At 50.2% G+C, this 20,715-nt stretch overlaps 1 protein-coding gene across 1 annotated transcript in view; it reads right to left on the bottom strand.

The window, feature by feature from the left end:
• LOC110510172 (dachshund homolog 2) overlaps window positions 1–20,402 on the bottom strand; it is a gene marked incomplete at its 3' end in the record, with an annotated part of 232,295 nt that extends 211,893 nt beyond the window's left edge. Inside the window, exon 1 of the mRNA XM_036967523.2 lies at window positions 19,780–20,402. Within this exon, the coding sequence (XP_036823418.2) occupies window positions 19,780–20,252 (473 nt within the window). The remainder of the gene's footprint in view (window positions 1–19,779) is intronic.
• Between the last annotated feature and the right edge of the window lie 313 nt (window positions 20,403–20,715).

The following is a 20,715-nucleotide window of genomic DNA, read 5'->3' as shown; positions in this document are numbered from 1 at the left end:
TTATTCATTTTGATTCAGGGCAGAGTCCGACACCCAATTCCGGGCCGATTCAATCAGTTCCGGCCCCCAGGAAGAGGGCCGCTTCTGGGCCGATTCCTCACTGCTAGCTTGGACGGTTCTTCTCAGCTCCACTCTGATCTGACTGGAGCCATTTAAAACCTGAGAGGAGAGACCTGCCTCTGTCAAGGAGAGACAAGAGAGAGAGAGGCAAGGTCACCTGTCCAGCTCTACAGAAAGGGAGTGTGTGTGTGAATCAACACCCTGCACCAATACATTCCTGGTAAGTAATTAAAAGCAGACTGGGCTTCGGCCCACGTTATCAACTCATCAAGTTCACTGCTCATCAGGATAACAGGTCCACATCTGCTGTCATTACAGGGCAGGAGATAAATCAATCCTCTAGCCTCCTGCTTTAAAGTCTCCTCCTCGCCGGGGCGCTGCCTTTTAGAAAGGCACCGCCTGATATATTTATATACCACCGACACCCCTGACAGTCTATTTACTGTAGGCAAATGAAAACTCACACACTACCTTGTAATGGGAGAGAGGAGCGAGAAAAAAGCATGTTGTGAGTTGGTTCTGGGGAAGACGGATGGTCTCAGTAAAAACACAGCCCTCCTTTAAGCCACCCATATAGACTCTTAAACACTCATTTAAATAACATAGGAATGAATAAAAAACACATCGGACTCGGCCCAGTGATGTCTTTTGTAGGAGCTATAGGGTAGTCTGGCGTTTAACAGAAGTGAGTTTCTTGTTTGAGTGGGAGGTGGGTAGTGGGAGGTGGGCAGTGGGAGGTGGGCAGTGGGAGGTGGGAAGGAGTTGTGGTGCAATAAGTTCACCTTCACAGAGCAAAGACAAGATCTCTTCCTGCAATCACTTCAGTAGCTATAAGCCCTCAGTCACATTTCAGTCACGACATCGACAACAGCGGACATTGAACACAAAGACTACGCCACATAATAAACAGACTTATCTCTCCTTCAAGGCACTAATGCTTCATTAGAGAAAACAGAGGAACGTTTTAGTCACGTTTCGGATGATTAGGAGAAGGGTCTCTGCCTCATAAGTTAACAAATTCAAAGCTGCGGTTGGTTTTGTGGTTGAAGCTGCTTGGATCCAGCCGGGCCGACCCAGACAGGACACTCTCGTGAGTAATTGGATCCAGCCGGGCCGTCCCAGACAGGACACTCTCGGTGAGTAATTGGATCCAGCCGGGCCGTCCCAGACAGGACACTCTCGGTGAGTAATTGGATCCAGCCAGGCCGTCCCAGACAGGACACTCTCGGTGAGTAATTATATCCAGCCGGGCCGAACCCAGACAGGACACTCTCGGTGAGTAATTGGATCCAGCCGGGCCGTCCCAGACAGGACACTCTCGGTGAGTAATTATATCCAGCCGGGCCGAACCCAGACAGGACACTCTCGGTGAGTAATTGGATCCAGCCGGGCCGACCCAGACAGGACACTCTCGGTGAGTAATTGGATCCAGCCGGGCCGTCCCAGACAGGACACTCTCGGTGAGTAATTGGATACAGCCGGGCCGACCCAGACAGGGCACTCTCGGTGAGTAATCGGATCCAGCCGGGCCGACTCAGACAGGACACTCTCGGTGAGTAATCGGATACAGCCGGGCCGTCCCAGACAGGACACTCTCGGTGAGTAATCGGATCCAGCCGGGCCAACCCAGACAGGACACTCTCGGTGAGTAATCGGATCCAGCCGGGCCGTCCCAGACAGGGCACTCTCGGTGAGTAATTGGATCCAGCCGGGCCGACACAGACAGGACACTCTCGGTGAGTAATCGGATCCAGCCGGGCCATCCCAGACAGGACACTCTCGGTGAGTAATCGGATCCAGCCGGGCCGACCCAGACAGGACACTCTCGGTGAGTAATTGGATCCAGCCGGGCCGTCCCAGACAGGACACTCTCGGTGAGTAATTGGATCCAGCCGGGCCGTCCCAGACAGGACACTCTCGGTGAGTAATTGGATCCAGCCGGGCCGACACAGACAGGACACTCTCGGTGAGTAATCGGATCCAGCCGGGCCATCCCAGACAGGACACTCTCTGTGAGTAATTGGATCCAGCCGGGCCGACCCAGACAGGACACTCTCGGTGAGTAATTGGATCCAGCCGGGCCGACCCAGACAGGGCATTCTCGGTGAGTTATTGGAGCCAGGCGGGCCGACCCAGACAGGACACTCTCGGTGAGTAATTGGAGCCAGCCGGGCCGACCCAGACAGGACACTCTCGGTGAGTAATTGGATCCAGCCGGGCCGACCCAGACAGGGCATTCTCGGTGAGTAATTGGAGCCAGGCTCCTCTGGGTGGAAGGAGGATGATTCCCTTACGGATCCCACAAGAACATGAAAACTGGCAATGATGTCATCACATACCCAATGCTCCTCTTTAAGCTTTAACACAGACCAGGAGGGGCACACTGAGCACATCTTTTACTCCTCCTCCTCCCTGCCTCACCTCCCTCGTTACCTTCCTCTTCTAGCCCCTGACACTGCTTTCTCCACGCCTGTGTGATTTGGTTGAAAATGAAAAGTGTTCAGGACCATGTTTGTCCATCAAGGTCTCCATTTCCTCCTAATTGGTATGTTTAGAAGTACATGCACATGTACTGTACGCAATGCATATAAACACACACACACGCACACACACATACGCACAGTGCACATGCACAGGAAATGACTTCCTCTCTGAAGGTCACAAGTCAACATCTTAAACATTACACATCACATATGCTATCATGAGCAACATAATCCTGACAACACAACACCTATAAATAACCAGGATGAAAAGGGACAGGATGAGCCTGGCAGTTAGGATCACAATTCAGTCATCCTACGTAAATTCCGCTGCTATTTGAAAACTTTGTGGTTCCCATGGCCAGACAGACAGTGTCTGTGGGAGGGGGGGTGGGGATCACGGCCATACTGACAGTGTCTGTGGGAGGGGGGGGTGGGGATCACGGCCAGACTGACAGCGTCTGTGGGAGGAGGGATGGGGATCAGGGCAAGACTGACAGTGTCTGTGGGAGGAGGGATGGGGATCAGGGCCAGACTGACAGCGTCTGTGGGAGGAGGGATGGGGATCAGGGCCAGACTGACAGTGTCTGTGGGAGGGGGGGTCGGGATCAGGGCCAGCCTGACAGTGTCTGTGCAAGGGGGGGGTGGGGATCACGGCCAGACTGACAGTCTGTGGGAGAGGGGGTGGGGATCACATTCAGACTGACAGTGTCTGTGGGAGGGGGGGATCATGGCCAGACTGACAGCGTCTGTGGGGGGGGGGGGGGGGATCAGGGCCAGACTGACAGTGTCTGTGGGAGGGGGGGATCAGCGCCAGACTGACAGTGTCTGTGGGAGGGGGGGTGGGGGGGGGGGGGATTAGTGCCAGACTGACAGTGTATGTGGTGGGGGTGGGGGAATCAGGGCCAAACTGACAGCTTCTGTGGGGGGTATCAGGGCCAGACTGACAGTGTCTGTGGGAGGAGGGGTGGGGAGCAGGGCCAGACTGACCGTGTCTGTGGGGGGGGGGGGGGGGGGGGGATCAGGGCCAGACTGACAGCTTCTGTGGGGGGTATCAGGGCCAGACTGACAGTGTCTGTGGGGGGGGGGGGGGGATCACAGCCAGACTGACAGTGTCTGTGGGAGAGGGGGTGGGGATCACATTCAGACTGACAGTGTCTGTGGGAGGGGGGGTGGGGATCAGGGCCAGACTGACAGTGTCTGTGGGGGGGGGGGGGGGGGGAGCAGGGCCAGACTGACAGTGTCTGTGGGAGGGGGGGGATCAGGGCCAGACTGACAGTGTCTGTGGGAGGAGGGGTGGGGATCAGCGCCAGACTGACAGTGTCTGTGGGAGGGGGGGGGGAGCAGGGCCAGACTGACAGTGTCTGTGGGAGGGGGGATCAGGGCCAGACTGACAGTGTCTTTGGGAGGGGGGGGGAAGGAGCAGGGCCAGACTGACAGTGTCTGTGGGAGGGGGGGTGGGGATCACATTCAGACTGACAGTGTCTGTGGGAGGGGGGGTGGGGATCAGGGCCAGACTGACAGTGTCTGTGGGGGGGGGGATCAGGGCCAGACTGACAGTGTCTGTGGGAGGGGGGGGGGGATCAGGGCCAGACTGACAGTGTCTGTTGGGGGGGGGGAGCAGGGCCAGACTGACAGTGTCTGTGGGAGGAGGGGTGGGGATCAGGGCCAGACTGACAGAGTCTGTGGGAGGAGGGGTGGGGATCAGGGCCAGACTGACAGTGTCTGTGGGAGGAGGGGTGGAGATCAGGGCCAGACTGACAGTGTCTGTGGGGGGGGGGGGGGGGGGAGATCAGGGCCAGACTGACAGTGTCTGTGGGGGAGGGATTAGTTTCAGACTGACAGTGTCTGTGGGAGGAGGGGTGGGGATCAGGGCCAGACTGACAGTGTCTGTGCAAGGGGGGGTGGGGATCACGGCCAGACTGACAGTCTGTGGGAGAGGGGGTGGGGATCACATTCAGACTGACAGTGTCTGTGGGAGGGGGGGATCATGGCCAGACTGACAGCGTCTGTGGGGGGGGGGGGGGATCAGGGCCAGACTGACAGTGTCTGTGGGAGGGGGGGATCAGCGCCAGACTGACAGTGTCTGTGGGAGGGGGGATGGGGGGGGGGGGATTAGTGCCAGACTGACAGTGTATGTGGTGGGGGTGGGGGAATCAGGGCCAAACTGACAGCTTCTGTGGGGGGTATCAGGGCCAGACTGACAGTGTCTGTGGGAGGAGGGGTGGGGAGCAGGGCCAGACTGACCGTGTCTGTGGGAGGGGGGGGGGGGATCAGGGCCAGACTGACAGCTTCTGTGGGGGGTACCAGGGCCAGACTGACAGTGTCTGTGGGGGGGGGGGGGATCACAGCCAGACTGACAGTGTCTGTGGGAGAGGGGGTGGGGATCACATTCAGACTGACAGTGTCTGTGGGAGGGGGGGGGGGGGGGGGATCAGGGCCAGACTGACAGTGTCTGTGGGGGGGGGGGGGAGCAGGGCCAGACTGACAGTGTCTGTGGGAGGGGGGATCAGGGCCAGACTGACAGTGTCTTTGGGAGGGGGGGGGGAGGAGCAGGGCCAGACTGACAGTGTCTGTGGGAGGGGGGGTGGGGATCACATTCAGACTGACAGTGTCTGTGGGAGGGGGGGTGGGGATCAGGGCCAGACTGACAGTGTCTGTGGGGGGGGGATCAGGGCCAGACTGACAGTGTCTGTGGGAGGGGGGGGGGGGGGAACAGGGCCAGACAGACAGTGTCTGTGGGAGGGGGGGTGGGGATCACATTCAGACTGACAGTGTCTTTGGGAGGGGGGGTGGGGATCAGGGCCAGACTGACAGTGTCTGTGGGGGGGGGGGGGGGGAGCAGGGCCAGACTGACAGTGTCTGTGGGAGGGGGGGGATCAGGGCCAGACTGACAGTGTCTGTGGGAGGAGGGGTGGGGATCAGCGCCAGACTGACAGTGTCTGTGGGGGGGGGGGGGGGGGGGGGGGGGATTAGTGCCAGACTGACAGTGTATGTGGTGGGGGTGGGGGAATCAGGGCCAAACTGACAGCTTCTGTGGGGGGTATCAGGGCCAGACTGACAGTGTCTGTGGGAGGAGGGGTGGGGAGCAGGGCCAGACTGACCGTGTCTGTGGGAGGGGGGGGGGGGATCAGGGCCAGACTGACAGCTTCTGTGGGGGGTACCAGGGCCAGACTGACAGTGTCTGTGGGGGGGGGGGGGATCACAGCCAGACTGACAGTGTCTGTGGGAGAGGGGGTGGGGATCACATTCAGACTGACAGTGTCTGTGGGAGGGGGGGGGGGGGGGGGATCAGGGCCAGACTGACAGTGTCTGTGGGGGGGGGGGGGAGCAGGGCCAGACTGACAGTGTCTGTGGGAGGGGGGATCAGGGCCAGACTGACAGTGTCTTTGGGAGGGGGGGGGGAGGAGCAGGGCCAGACTGACAGTGTCTGTGGGAGGGGGGGTGGGGATCACATTCAGACTGACAGTGTCTGTGGGAGGGGGGGTGGGGATCAGGGCCAGACTGACAGTGTCTGTGGGGGGGGGATCAGGGCCAGACTGACAGTGTCTGTGGGAGGGGGGGGGGGGGAACAGGGCCAGACAGACAGTGTCTGTGGGAGGGGGGGTGGGGATCACATTCAGACTGACAGTGTCTTTGGGAGGGGGGGTGGGGATCAGGGCCAGACTGACAGTGTCTGTGGGGGGGGGGGGGGGGAGCAGGGCCAGACTGACAGTGTCTGTGGGAGGGGGGGGATCAGGGCCAGACTGACAGTGTCTGTGGGAGGAGGGGTGGGGATCAGCGCCAGACTGACAGTGTCTGTGGGGGGGGGGGGGGGGGGGGGGGGGGCGATCACAGCCAGACTGACAGTGTCTGTGGGAGGGGGGGTGGGGATCAGGGCCAGACTGACAGTGTCTGTTGGGGGGGGGGGGGGGGGGGAGCAGGGCCAGACTGACAGTGTCTGTGGGAGGAGGGGTGGGGATCAGGGCCAGACTGACAGAGTCTGTGGGAGGAGGGGTGGGGATCAGGGCCAGACTGACAGTGTCTGTGGGAGGAGGGGTGGAGATCAGGGCCAGACTGACAGTGTCTGTGGGGGGGGGGGGAGATCAGGGCCAGACTGACAGTGTCTGTGGGGGAGGGATTAGTTTCAGACTGACAGTGTCTGTGGGAGGAGGGGTGGGGATCAGGGCCAGACTGACAGTGTCTGTGCAAGGGGGGGTGGGGATCACGGCTAGACTGACAGTCTGTGGGAGAGGGGGTGGGGATCACATTCAGACTGACAGTGTCTGTGGGAGGGGGGGATCATGGCCAGACTGACAGCGTCTGTGGGGGGGGGGGGATCAGGGCCAGACTGACAGTGTCTGTGGGAGGGGGGGATCAGCGCCAGACTGACAGTGTCTGTGGGAGGGGGGATGGGGGGGGGGGGGGATTAGTGCCAGACTGACAGTGTATGTGGTGGGGGTGGGGGAATCAGGGCCAAACTGACAGCTTCTGTGGGGGGTATCAGGGCCAGACTGACAGTGTCTGTGGGAGGAGGGGTGGGGAGCAGGGCCAGACTGACCGTGTCTGTGGGAGGGGGGGGGGGGGGGATCAGGGCCAGACTGACAGCTTCTGTGGGGGGTATCAGGGCCAGACTGACAGTGTCTGTGGGGGGGGGGGGATCACAGCCAGACTGACAGTGTCTGTGGGAGAGGGGGTGGGGATCACATTCAGACTGACAGTGTCTGTGGGAGGGGGGGGGGGGATCAGGGCCAGACTGACAGTGTCTGGGGGGGTGGGGGGAGCAGGGCCAGACTGACAGTGTCTGTGGGAGGGGGGGGGGGGGGGGGGCGATCACAGCCAGACTGACAGTGTCTATGGGAGGGGGGGGGGGGGGGGGGGGGGATCAGGGCCAGAATGACAGTGTCTGTGGGAGGGGGGGGGGGAGGAGCAGGGCCAGACTGACAGTGTCTGTGGGAGGGGGGGTGGGGATCACATTCAGACTGACAGTGTCTGTGGGAGGGGGGGTGGGGATCAGGGCCAGACTGACAGTGTCTGTGGGGGGGGGGGGGGGAGCAGGGCCAGACTGACAGTGTCTGTGGGAGGGGGGGGATCAGGGCCAGACTGACAGTGTCTGTGGGAGGAGGGGTGGGGATCAGCGCCAGACTGACAGTGTCTGTGGGAGGGGGGGGGGGGTGATCACAGCCAGACTGACAGTGTCTGTGGGAGGGGGGGTGGGGATCAGGGCCAGACTGACAGTGTCTGTGGGAGGAGGGGTGGGGATCAGGGCCAGACTGACAGAGTCTGTGGGAGGAGGGGTGGGGATCAGGGCCAGACTGACAGTGTCTGTGGGAGGAGGGGTGGAGATCAGGGCCAGACTGACAGTGTCTGTGGGGGGGGGGGGGGAGATCAGGGCCAGACTGACAGTGTCTGTGGGGGAGGGATTAGTTTCAGACTGACAGTGTCTGTGGGAGGAGGGGTGGGGATCAGGGCCAGACTGACAGTGTCTGTGGGAGGAGGGGTGGGGATCAGGGCCAGACTGACAGTGTCTGTGGGGGGGGGGGGGGGGATCAGGGCCAGACTGACAGTGTCTGTGGGGGAGGGATTAGTGCCAGACTGACAGTGTCTGTGGGAGGAGGGGTGGGGAGCAGGGCCAGACTGACAGTGTCTGTGGGAGGGGGGGGGGGGCTCAGGGCCAGGCTGACAGAGTCTGTGGGAGGAGGGGTGGTGATCAGGGCCAGACTGACAGAGTCTGTGGGAGGAGGGGTGGGGATCAGGGCCAGACTGACAGTGTCTGTGGGAGGAGGGGTGGGGATCAGGGCCAGACTGACAGTGTCTGTGGGGGGGGGGGGGGGGATCAGGGCCAGACTGACAGTGTCTGTGGGAGGGTGGGGATCAGGGCCAGACTGACAGTGTCTTTGGGGGGGGGGGGGGGGGGGGGGGCGATCACAGCCAGACTGACAGTGTCTGTGGGAGGGGGTTGGGGATCAGGGCCAGACTGACAGTGTCTGTGGGGGGGGGGGGGGATCAGGGCCAAACTGACAGCTTCTGTGGGGGGAATCAGGGCCAAACTGACAGCTTCTGTGGGGGGGATCAGGGCCAGACTGACAGTGTCTGCGGGAGGAGGGGGGCGATCACAGCCAGACTGACAGTGTCTGTGGGAGAGGGGGTGGGGATCACATTCAGACTGACAGTGTCTGTGGGAGGGGGGGTGGGGATCAGAGCCAGACTGACAGTGTCTATGGGGGGGGGGGGGGGGGGGGAGCAGGGCCAGACTGACAGCAGTGTCTGTGGGAGGGGGGGGAGGAGCAGGGCCAGACTGACAGTGTTTGTGGGGGGGGGGGGGGGGAGGAGCAGGGCCAGACTGACAGTGTCTATGGGGGGGGGGGGGGGGGGGGAGGAGCAGGGCCAGACTGACAGTGTCTGTGGGAGGGGAGGGGGGGGGGATCACGGCTGCTGCTCCTTTTTTATTTATTTTCTATTTAACCTTTATTTACCTAGGCAAGTCAGTTAAGAACAAATTCCTATTTACAACGACGGCTTACAACCCGGACGACACTGGGCTAATTGTGCGCCGCCTTATGGGACTCCCAATCACGACTGGTTGTGGTACAGTCAGGAATCAAACCAGGGTGTCTGTAGTCTCTTCAGGTGAACCCGGCCATCACTAGTGACATTGAGCGCTGCAGTAGGCTAGGGGCTGCAGTAAGCCACAGGCTGCAGTAAGCTACGGGCTGCAGTAGGCTAGGGCCAGAAGTAGGCTTGAAGCTGCAGTAGGCTAGGGGCTGCAGTAGGCTAGGAGCTGCAGGAGGCTATGGGCTGCAGTAGGCTAGGGCTAGAAGTAGGCTTGAAGCTGCAGTAGGCTAGGGGCTGCAGTAGGCTAGGAGCTGCAGTAGGCTATGGGCTGCAGTAGGCTAGGGCTAGAAGTAGGCTTGAAGCTGCAGTAGGCTAGGGCCAGAAGTAGGCTAGAAGCTGCAGTAGGCTATGGGCTGCAGAAAGCTAGGGGCTGCAGTATGCTATGGGCTGCAGTTGGTTAGGGGCCACAGTAGGCTAGGGGCTGCAGTAAGCTGGGGGCAGCAGTAGGATAGGGGCTACAGTACAGGCTGCAGTAGGCTCGGGCTACAGTACAGGCTAGGGGCTGCAGTACAAGCTGCAGTACGGGAGGTAGAGCCCTTGGTTATTGCCTCCAGATGTCAGAGATTCAGGAGACAAACACAGATCACAGAGGGAGGCACAGGCCTTTTGTTTAGGATGGTCTGTTTTTTATATGGAACAGAGAGAGAGTTTGGGCTCTGGGCTGTCCTGTCCTCAGTCTGCATGGGTGCCTTATTACTGTAGGCTCCTCGCATCCAGAGTCAGCACGGAAGGAAAAAAGAGCACACACTGCTAAACACATCATAAAATATTCATCTGTGTAATTGGGACGCTAATTCACATTTCTTCAACTGCATTGAGTTCCAAGAGCAGAGCACTGCATGTCTAGGTCTGTCTGCGCCCACACCACCACGTCCAACAGCTCCATGTCAAAACACATCATCTGAGCAGCAACACAATTAATCAAAACTGCAACAAAAAAAATAAGATTAAGGGACTTAAGTATCAAGCTTGTATAATGTCTTACAAAACTTCACTAATGAGCCCACAACTAGAGAGGGAGAGAGAGAGAGAGAGAGAGAGATACAGAGAGATACAGAGAGAGACAGAGAGGGAGAGAGAGAGATACAGAGAGAGGGAGAGAGAGAGAGAGAGAGAGAGAGAGAGAGAGAGAGAGAGAGATACAGAGAGAGACAGAGGGAGAGAGAGAGATACAGAGAGAGGGAGAGAGAGAGAGAGAGAGAGAGAGAGAGAGAGAGAGAGAGAGAGAGAGAGAGAGGATAGGAAAACACCAGCTATTCTGGTACAAACTACTGTGTAGATTTTAATGTCACATTCAATTTTCTGCTCCCTGCTTCTCCCATATCCCCATCCAAAAACAACTATTTAATGCATCACTCCTAATTAGATGATTAGTGCTTGGAAGGGCAGGAGATGAGTCATTTGCATAATTCAATCATAAAAGTTAGAGATACATATTTCTATGTTCGTTTGTACAATTATCTGGGTTGTCCTGGGGCTGTGATATTAATGTGATTAAACAATACTCCTGGAGCCTACTGTCCTCCGTTAAAGCACTGCTAGAGGCAAACCCAAAATGAATGTTAGGAGACAATTCATTTTACTCTACATGACTGTAATAAATATAGCCCCGCTGCAGATGTGTCATTAAGCCCAGGAAGAAGATCATCCCAAAGTCAAGATGACACCAGTGACTCTGGTTTTGCCTGGTCTCCTACATCACGAAGAGACGGTGGATGTCATTTCTACCCCAGCGAGAGACGACAGGCTTCTTCCATCTGTCACATTCACCCCCCCCCCACCCCCCGTACGCCGCACACAACATAAACATTTTGTAGGCCGTCATTGTGTATAAGAATTTGTTCTTAACTAAATTGCCTAGTTAAATAAAGGTTAAATTAAATAAATAAACCACACACACACATGTTAACACATCGACATTACAAACACACACACACATAAACACATAGGTCAAAAGACAAATCTCTCACATATCTCTCACATATCGGCGGCAGTGTAGCCTAGTGGTTAGAGCGTTGGACTAGTAACCGGAAGGTTGCAAGTTTAAACCCCCCCGAGCTGACAAGGTACAAATCTGTCGCTCTGCCCACTGTTCCTAGGCCGTCATTGAAAATAAGAATTTGTTCTTAACTGACTTGCCTAGTTAAATAAAGGTAAAAAATAAAATATTGCTCACATATCTATCACATGCATCTCACATCAAGTCCTCACACATGCAGACGCTCTCTGCTCTCTGCTCTCCACTGTCCTAAACGGCAGGCTCAGGCTCAATTCACTTCCACACATTCACACTCTATTTACTGTGTAAAATGATGAACTGAATAATTTAACTATTACATTCATGAACAATGAAGTGGGAGAAAAAATATTATGAGTGACAGCTCATGATTAAGACACTTTACTGACATAAATGTGCACGAGGTCCACGGAGTTCATAGAAGCATATTTCCAATCCCTAATTGACCACATGTCTTTTCTTTGCCTCCGATTCATTGGTTATGTATGGGACTAGTTATCGGACTAGTTATGGGACTAGTTATGGGATTAGTTAGGGGACTAGTTATTACAGGGCTGTGGCTTGGAACAGGCACTCCACAACATTCATGACATATTGTATGACACACGACGCATAAACACACACACACACACACACACACACATACACACACACACACACGTCTAGGGGCAAGCTAACCCCAGTCATAAAAATATCAAAGTATTTCAACCTTTGCTTTTACAATGGAGTGCTATAAATCTCACATGAGGAAAGGTCGGGATGTTAGAATTTACACAGAAAAGTAATTTAAGGAAATGGGGGAAAGTCAGACTAAATTATTTTCTCAATTTACCCAATAATAATGATCATATTTCTTTAATGATTACATTTATTACATAATAATAATGATCATGTTATTTAATGATTACATGTACTACCCAATAATAATGATTATAGTTATTTAATGATTACATGTACTACCCAATAATAATGATTATAGTTATTTAATGATTACATGTACTACCCAATAATAATGATTATAGTTATTTAATGATTACATGTACTACCCAATAATAATGATCATAGTTATTTAATGATTACATGTATTACATAATAATAATGATCATGTTATTTAATGATTACATGTATTACCCAATAATAATGATCATAGTTATTTAATGATTACATGTATTACCCAATAATAATGATCATAGTTATTTAATGATTACATTTATTACCCAATAATAATGATCATAGTTATTTAATGATTACATTTATTACCCAATAATAATGATCATATTTCTTTAATTGCTTTAATTACCTAAAAAAAATATACTAATTAAAACGGGTGCCAGAAAGTTTAAGCATGTCTTCACAGACACAATTTATATTTTAAACTGAATAATTGAACTATTACGATTACTGTACATTAGTCAAATAGGGGACTACAAGGAAGCCTTGCAGCCAAACCATTACACAGTGAATCCATTTTACCTCTCATCTGGACTAATGTGTGTGTGCTGCTGTAACAGTAGGGTCATGAGGCACCGGCCAGCTGGCTGACACCATCGTAGCCTGCACCAGGCAGCTTGCTGACACCACCGCAGCCTGCACCAGGCAGCTGACTGACACCACCGCAGCCTGCACCGTGCAGCTGGATGACACCATCATAGCCTGCACCAGGCAGCATGTTGACACCACCGCAGCCTGCACCAGGCAGCTGACTGACACCATCACAGCCTGCACCGAGCAGCTGGCTGACACCACCACAGTCTGCACCGGGCAGCTGGCTGACACCATCACAGCCTGCACCGGGCAGCTGACTGACACCACCACAGTCTGCACCATGCAGCTGACTGACACCACCACAGTCTGCACCATGCAGCTGACTGACACCACCACAGTCTGCACCATGCAGCTGACTGACACATGGGTCGTTCCACCTCAAAAAGTATAAGAAAGAGGATGTAGACACCCACCATCTCAGATTGTTCTGAAATCATTGATGTAGGTAGTAACAGATACGATTAGTATTCCTGAGGAAAATGTTTTTAATATAATTTGATCTCTAAGAAATGAAGCTTATTGATTTGCAATTTGAATTGATAGAACTCAAATAGTATTCAATAAACGTAGTGCGCAACATCCGATTGTGACCAAACTATTTCCTACCAAAAAGTAAGACACAACGAATCCCAAAAAATTGTCAAAAGCCACCCACGCACCACCATGTCAATCCAAACCTAACAACCCTATCAGTTCTCTATGTTTGACAAGTAGTATGAACCTGTGGCTATTCACTGTGAATTTGGAGATGAATTTTTCCCCGTTCAGAGAAATTTGCTTGTATTATTTACCATAAAGCCACACTCTTTTATCCATTTTAATGGTGTCTTTTGTTTATTAAATAGATCACAGCATTTCCTTTGCAACTTTGGGTAGAAAACCTAGAGATTTGGCTCATTGCTGGATCGAATCCCTGAGCTGACAAGGTAAAAATCTGTCGCTCTGCCCCTGAGCAAGGCGGTTAACCCACTGTTACCCGAGACGTGGATGTCGATTATGGCAGCCCCCCCGCACCTCTCTGATTCAGAGGGGTTGAGTTAAATGCTGAAGACACATTTCAGTTGAAGGCATTCAGTTGTACAACTGACTAGGTATCCCCCGTCCCCCTTTACTTTCATTATGAATATAAACTATGTGGTCATCCTCACAAATAAAGCAATTCAGTTTGTCTCTTAGCAAGCTAATGCTTCAGCCCAACTCTCCTTGAAAAGTCCAACAAGTGGCAGCTCTCTGAGAGGGCAATCCCTACGGTGCAATTCCAATATGAAGACTTTTCCTACAAGCCCAAAACTTTGATGGAGAAATGGGCTAGCTAGGGACAAAAATGTTGCGACAACCCTTATAGAACCCAATACCATTACCTCTGCAAAAAATGTGTTCCTAATGTTTGGTACACTCAGTGTATATGGTATATGTTTGGGACTTTTACCTTTGAAGACCATTAGAGACCATGACATTGAAACCAATAGAACTGCTGTAGACAAATGGTTTGCTTGTTCACCAGGAATGGTCTAACAGTAACTAATCCAGACCCACAAGGGGTCAATTTCTTGGACACAGATTAAGCTTAAAAGAAGGACAAGGACAAATTGAATTGCTTTCATGGAGGACTGGTCTCAATTGTGAAGACGACCACACAATGTATTTTCATCACGAGCCAAATCTATTGGTTTTCTACCCAAAATTGCAAAGGGAACGTTGTGATCTATTTAATATACACAAGAGACCAGCAAAATCGAAAAAAGAGTGTGGAGGTATAGCAGGAACATTAGCATCTAGTGGTCAGAATCTGGTACTTTCACACCACTTTATGGTATATAATGCAAGATACTTCAATTACTAATTTCTCTAAACAGAGGAAAAAACTATCAACAGATTCACTGGGAATATATGACATAGTATGGAGAAGCAATACTCCAAGCCACAGCTTTATACTACTTGTCAAACATAGAGAAGTGATACTGTATACTGGTAGTTGGGGGTTGGAATGGCATGGGGTGTGGGGGATCTGTGGGCGGCATTTGACATTTTTGGCGTGATTCCTCATGTCTTACTCATTGGTAGGAAGACGTTTGGTCCAAATCGGATGTTGGTTACTATATTTATTGAATATTATCTGAATCCTATAAATTAAAATGGCCAATTTGGGTACAATCAATTAGCTTCTTTTCTTTCAGATCAAATTCCATGTCAACAAAATAACATTTCAGGAATGGCAATTTGACCTGTTTCTAACTACATAAACGATTTCAGAACCATCTGAGATGGTGGGCGTCATGACATGGAACGACAACCATGAAACACACGGAAAACAACCATGAACACACAGAGACACATGCATGCATGAGCAGGAGAGAGCCATGCACAGAGGGCCATGCTTAAATGCCATCTAAACAGAAAAACAAAAAGCACTCCTTCACTATTTAATGAGGCTGATCTCTCCAGAGCTTTGACAGTGCTTGGTGCAACTCTTCACATCAAGTGGGGTTAATTTATTATTTAAAGTAGAAAAGGGCATTGGGAGCAGATATGTAATAAAATCAAGCTGAAGAAGAAGCCAGTGTATAATTGATGGTTGACATTAAGGAGCCGTGGTGGTTCTAGACAGAGTGACACGCTCCCTGCTGATTGGAGGAGATTGGAGGAGACAGGGGTGTGTCTTGGGTGGCGTGCTCAATCGGGTGTATCGCTGCCCAAGGCTAGGCTACAGGCAGGGAGCTGGCCATATGGAGCAGTTAGACTGGCCAACACACACTGACAACCAACGCCACCTCTATACACACACACACGCAGCAAAAAAAATCAACCTGTTACTGTAGCAGATACTGTACTTCAGTCATCAATTCCATGTGTCTCTGATTTCACCCAGACATCACTGGGGTATTCTCTATTAACATTCAATATGGGACACTCTGTGGAGGCCACAGGACAAGGGATCATGTACTGATTCACCACACAAACACAAGCGAAGGAAAGGACAGTGGTTTGGCCAATGTACCCATCCTCCATAGATCTAACAAAACATTTCCAGAACCTCACATTTACCCACAGATTATAATCAAGCAGAAAATCTGGATCATCTTTTTTTTTAGGAAACCTTAAGTGGTGTTAAAATGTGCAGCTGGAATTTTTATCTGGGCATCCTGGAGAATTAAAGCCTTTATAGATGAATGACTTAAAATAAGGAAAGAAGAAGCTTATTCTGTTAGGCTTTCTAAAAACTCACAAGGTCATCATTAATTATGATTAAGTTAAATTTTCATTGATTTCTAACCAAAATGTCTGATTAGGAGTGATGTGGGTTTTATGGCTCATTGAGCGAGCCTCAAGGAACCTGTTACATCTGGTTTAGAAGACTAATGTTTAAAGGCCTCACTGATCTCCTCAACAAGCTATCTCCAAGACCTCTCTGGTCTCTTCAGTCAGCAGCAATTTTTTTTGTCTCTCATGGTCATCTGCATTCGGTGAATGGTTAAATGGTTAATCCAATACACCTTTGAGGGAAGAAACACGAGGAGAGTGGAAAAACAGCACAGATGTTCATCTCTAATGTAATTTCCATTACATTTCCTAAGTGCAGTCCCCAAGTGCAAACTAGGTTAGCGTTATGTTTAGCTTGCAAATTATTTTTAATAAATAATGAATGTAATAAAAACTTGGAGATCAATCGCGAGCTGAAATATCATAAAAGGAGCCCTAAGTGCCGCCTATGTTTGCTGATTTGGACATTTTCCCGTTTTCAAATTGTCCTTGTCCGCGCTAAAGGTTTTGTCGAGATGTTTTGATTTCTTGATGACTCTATCCACTATTCCAGTTTACAGGCTTCCTGCGTCTACTGAGAGATGTGCACTGCGTCCATGAAGAGATTTCCACACGTTTTCTTTCCCTCGCTTTCATTCTCTCCCGTCACTTCGCCAAATAAAGGGGGGGGGGGGGATAGGCCTGTTTTCACTCATTAGTTACAACCATCTGGTGATGGGATGGTGGATGATGTTTAAATCTGACTATAAAGACAGCGCTCAGATGGGCGCGCGCAGGCAGGTGAGCCGTAAAGCACGGAGGCCAAGGTGCAAATTCAATTCTCTTGCCACCCATACTGTATTACTCAGGCAATTTCATTACGCATCAGTGGCTGCAATCTTTGTGAAGTGAGCAGCACATAGCCTACACTATAACCTTCAACATTGCAGTGAATGATGTATTATAGTAACCAGTTCACTTCTAATACACATATAGAATCTCTCTCTCCTAGGGTACATTTGACAAGTGCAACAGATCAAAGTCAAACGTAATAATAGATCCAGGGATTGTAAAATCAGGGAGGAGAGGCTGAAAGGTTAATGACCGAATCTTGCCCAAACTGACCATCTGGACATGAAATACTAACATATTCCTGCCTCCCTCTCTCTCCCAGCATGCTTCTGCTTCACCCTCTCTCTCAGTGATCGCTGTGTAAAATATAATCTATATTCCTCTCCAAACATAACCCCAAAGCAGATTCTCTAATTGAAAGTGTGTGTGTGTGTGTGTGTGTGTGTGTGTGTGTGTGTGTGTGTGTGTGTGTGTGTGTGTGTGTGTGTGTGTGTGTGTGTGTGTGTGTGTGTGTGTGTGTGTGTGTCTCACAAGAGTAGTCTAGCTCGCGTTGAGGACATATTTAATGCATCGTTGTATCCTCTCCATGCGCTCCCTTGTCATTTTCACACCAAACTCACCACCGAGAGATACAATAATCTTGATCCCCTTTCTGACAGCCGGATGTTGAGTTGAATGTTATATCAGGTAAGACAGACGTTTTAAAATATTTCTACTTTTTTGCAAATATTGATGTAGTTCACTTGAACGCTGTAGAAAGTGAAAGACTGAAAACTGAAACCTTTGAAATGTCTTGTAATGAAAGTGAACTAAAATAAAATAAAAATAGCGGTCAAAATACAGCCTTACGCTTACTCCTACGGCACAATTGTCCACTTGATCTGTAATCAATACACCATTCCCATCAAAATATATCAGACTCAGTTTGACAAAACATGCACGATCCGTTAATGCGTCAGAGATGGAAAGGTATTCGATTTCAAACAGATGGTCAAGATGCCATATGAAAAATGTTTGATGTTGGCAAATTGCGAAATAAAGACAAAAAGTTTAGCATAAAGTACTTAGTTAGTAGTAGTTTTTTGTTTGACGCATAATTAATTAAGACAAGATTAAATTATGTGGTCAGAAATAAAAATGTGTTAAAAGGTCCTATATGCTGTGATTTTCGGAGTGAATAACTTCAGTGTGTGTGTTGTGACAGCGGGACACACAGAATGAAAACTTTTCTACAAATAGATTTCTCTTTTGGTTTCACAACTATTATTACAATCATCATCATTACATCTCTATTGATTAAGTGGGAATGTATAATCATCATCCATGTCTTGTCTTAATCTACATGATATAACAGCAACCCTGATGCACATTCGTGGGTCCAGCATCTAGTCAAGGTAACTTTTTGTTATGTTTATTTTCACATGTGAAAATCCTGTCTTTGTATTGAATTACCAGCCTCCTCTTTTGTGGAGAATAATCAGCATGGCTTATTGTCGAAGTAGCCGTGGGAGCTGCTGGAGAATAAAAGTTGCAATTACTTACAACGAGACAATGAGGGGAAAAAACGTTGAGGTTCGGAATGCTAAAGCTCTTGGGAAAAGAGGGCACTGGTCTGTTTAGAGTTATTTTCCTCATCTGACATTGTATGGGAACACTAATGCATCTGTCATGATAACAAGCTAAGAATAACACCTGGACATCAAACCGAGCAGAGAATCCATCCGAGGTGATTCATTCAGAACTGTCTCATTGATTTATTAAACACACAAGCAACATCTGCAGCGCACAGCCAGCACGGTGCACGGGTTGAAGATCAACTCGAGGGGAAAGGGAGAGGAGAGGTCCCACTGGGCACACACTGGTTGAATCAACGTTGTTTCCAAGTAATTTTAATGAAATTATGTTGAACCAACGTGGAATAGACGTTGAATTGAAGTCTGTGCCCAGTGGCATTAGTAAAAAATATAATAAAATATATATATTTTTTAACGTGGCAGAAGTGACAGAAAATGCAACAAAATGCCCACAAATGTAGCCTCATTAAGTGAAATCCACATCTAAAACTTCTCTCATCCATACTTTTAATTATATTTTCTCACTGGTAGAATCGAACGGATTCTATACAGAGACACAACGGTCTGTTTAATTTAGTCATTTAGCAAAAGAAAGGTGGACTTACATGTTTGCCTGCTCATTACAATAATATAGATTTATGGGATTTATATCAAATTACACTCAGGTAGACTTGAGGAACTTAAAGGAAGAAACTTAAACTTCATATACCACAACCTGCTCTATTGCTCCTGAATGACGCCGGAATGGCATAATGGTTCATGGTGAGACGTGCTTTATTAACAAACCAAAAAGAACACAATTCTTCTTAGTGAAAGTCCTAAAAAAAATCGAAATGAACAATCAAGCTGTAAGCTTACTGTTGTCATGTTTATTATAGTGTTGTGATCTGACTATTAATTAGGCTTTATAGGAAAAGTATGTTGCGTCACATTAAAGGTCAATAAGGTGAACGTCAAAGTGAGAAAAGGTGCTAATTAATTAAAAGTTATTTTCCTCAATGCCAACATATTGTAAGTATGTGGGAAAACGATCTAGAGCTTTGATACATGACGAAACAACGAGCTGCAGCTATAGGGGGGATTGCTTAAAGGTGATTGCTTATAAGTTATGAATAACTCAACTACTTCCCTCATACATTGCTGTCTATAAAATGGAACCATTGTAGCCTCTATTCAGATAGAACTAGTGCGTGTGTGTTCAAGAGAGACAGAGAGAGTGACGGGTACAGCAATGGTAACTGAAATACACAGTGTAGCCTAATGCAGCGTTTGCTACACATTTTGATTAACCTCAGTTGGTGCATCTACAAAAAAAGTTAGTTGAAAACTTTTAGTTCATTGCCCCGTCTGCTCTGCTTTTGGGGCATCGCAGTGGGGCTGCATATGAAACATGGTAAGAAGGAAACATGCAACTAACCTGGCATTGGTGCAGTCGTTGTACAGCGCTTCGAAGTCCTTGCGGGTGATGAGTTTGCAGCGATTCACCCCGGGCTGAATAGCCCCAAGCCCCCGCAGAACTCGGACCTGTTCCACCGTGCACACGACGGGGCATATATCCAGCCGCTTCAGCTTGGTGTAGACGGTGTGCAGCCCTCCGACCAGATGTTTCAGGAAGAGGTCGAAGACCTGCGGCAGGCAAATAAGTTCTTGACCGTCCACGTTGAACGAGGCTACCCTGACCCCGTGCACCTCAACCATTTTGCACTCGTTATTGCCGCTTGTGCCGTTTCCATTTCCACCGCCTCCTCCGCTGATGAAAGAGTTGATCATGCTGCTTGTCAGTCTCGGGGACTCGGCTGGGCTTGTATACAGCGGATCGGAGCGAAATAAGCTGCCAGACTCCAGAGTAGAGGTTTGGGAAAGCACCGGCGGAGTTGCTGACACGGCCATAGTTTCTCAAGTTTCTTCCTGTCTCACCCTTTGCGTTTTTTTTTCTTCTCGATCACTATTTTTTTATCTTGATGTTTCACATGCACTGTCGCTCACCTCGGATAATCGGCAACGGGCAACTACCTATCTCACAAGTGCGGTGGCTAGAATGAGAACCATCCGATTCCGTTTCAATTAGCCAGCCCACTGAGAACTGGATTGGCAGCTCCCACCACCAACGAGGAGCGTAGCAGTTTACGCGCGAGCATCCTATTGGTCCTTTAAGCATGAATGGCAGGGCTCCTAGTTAGAGGGGCGAGTTTCTGTTGACAGCTACTCCGCTACTGGATAATAACCTTTTTACAGACTGTTAGCGTTCATTTGAAACCATTAAGACCTGAATTAAAAATGTTTTATTCTTATTGGTACAAATAATAAAACATGTGACGTTTGTTGTTGTAATGTTATTACATTGCTATTGTAT

This window comes from Oncorhynchus mykiss, chromosome 29 (assembly GCF_057628025.1).
Source record: "Oncorhynchus mykiss isolate SJ-2025 chromosome 29, ASM5762802v1, whole genome shotgun sequence".
Taxonomy (NCBI): Eukaryota; Metazoa; Chordata; class Actinopteri; order Salmoniformes; family Salmonidae; genus Oncorhynchus; species Oncorhynchus mykiss.
Note: the sequence above shows the minus strand (reverse complement) of the source record. Positions and strands in the feature narration are given on the sequence as shown.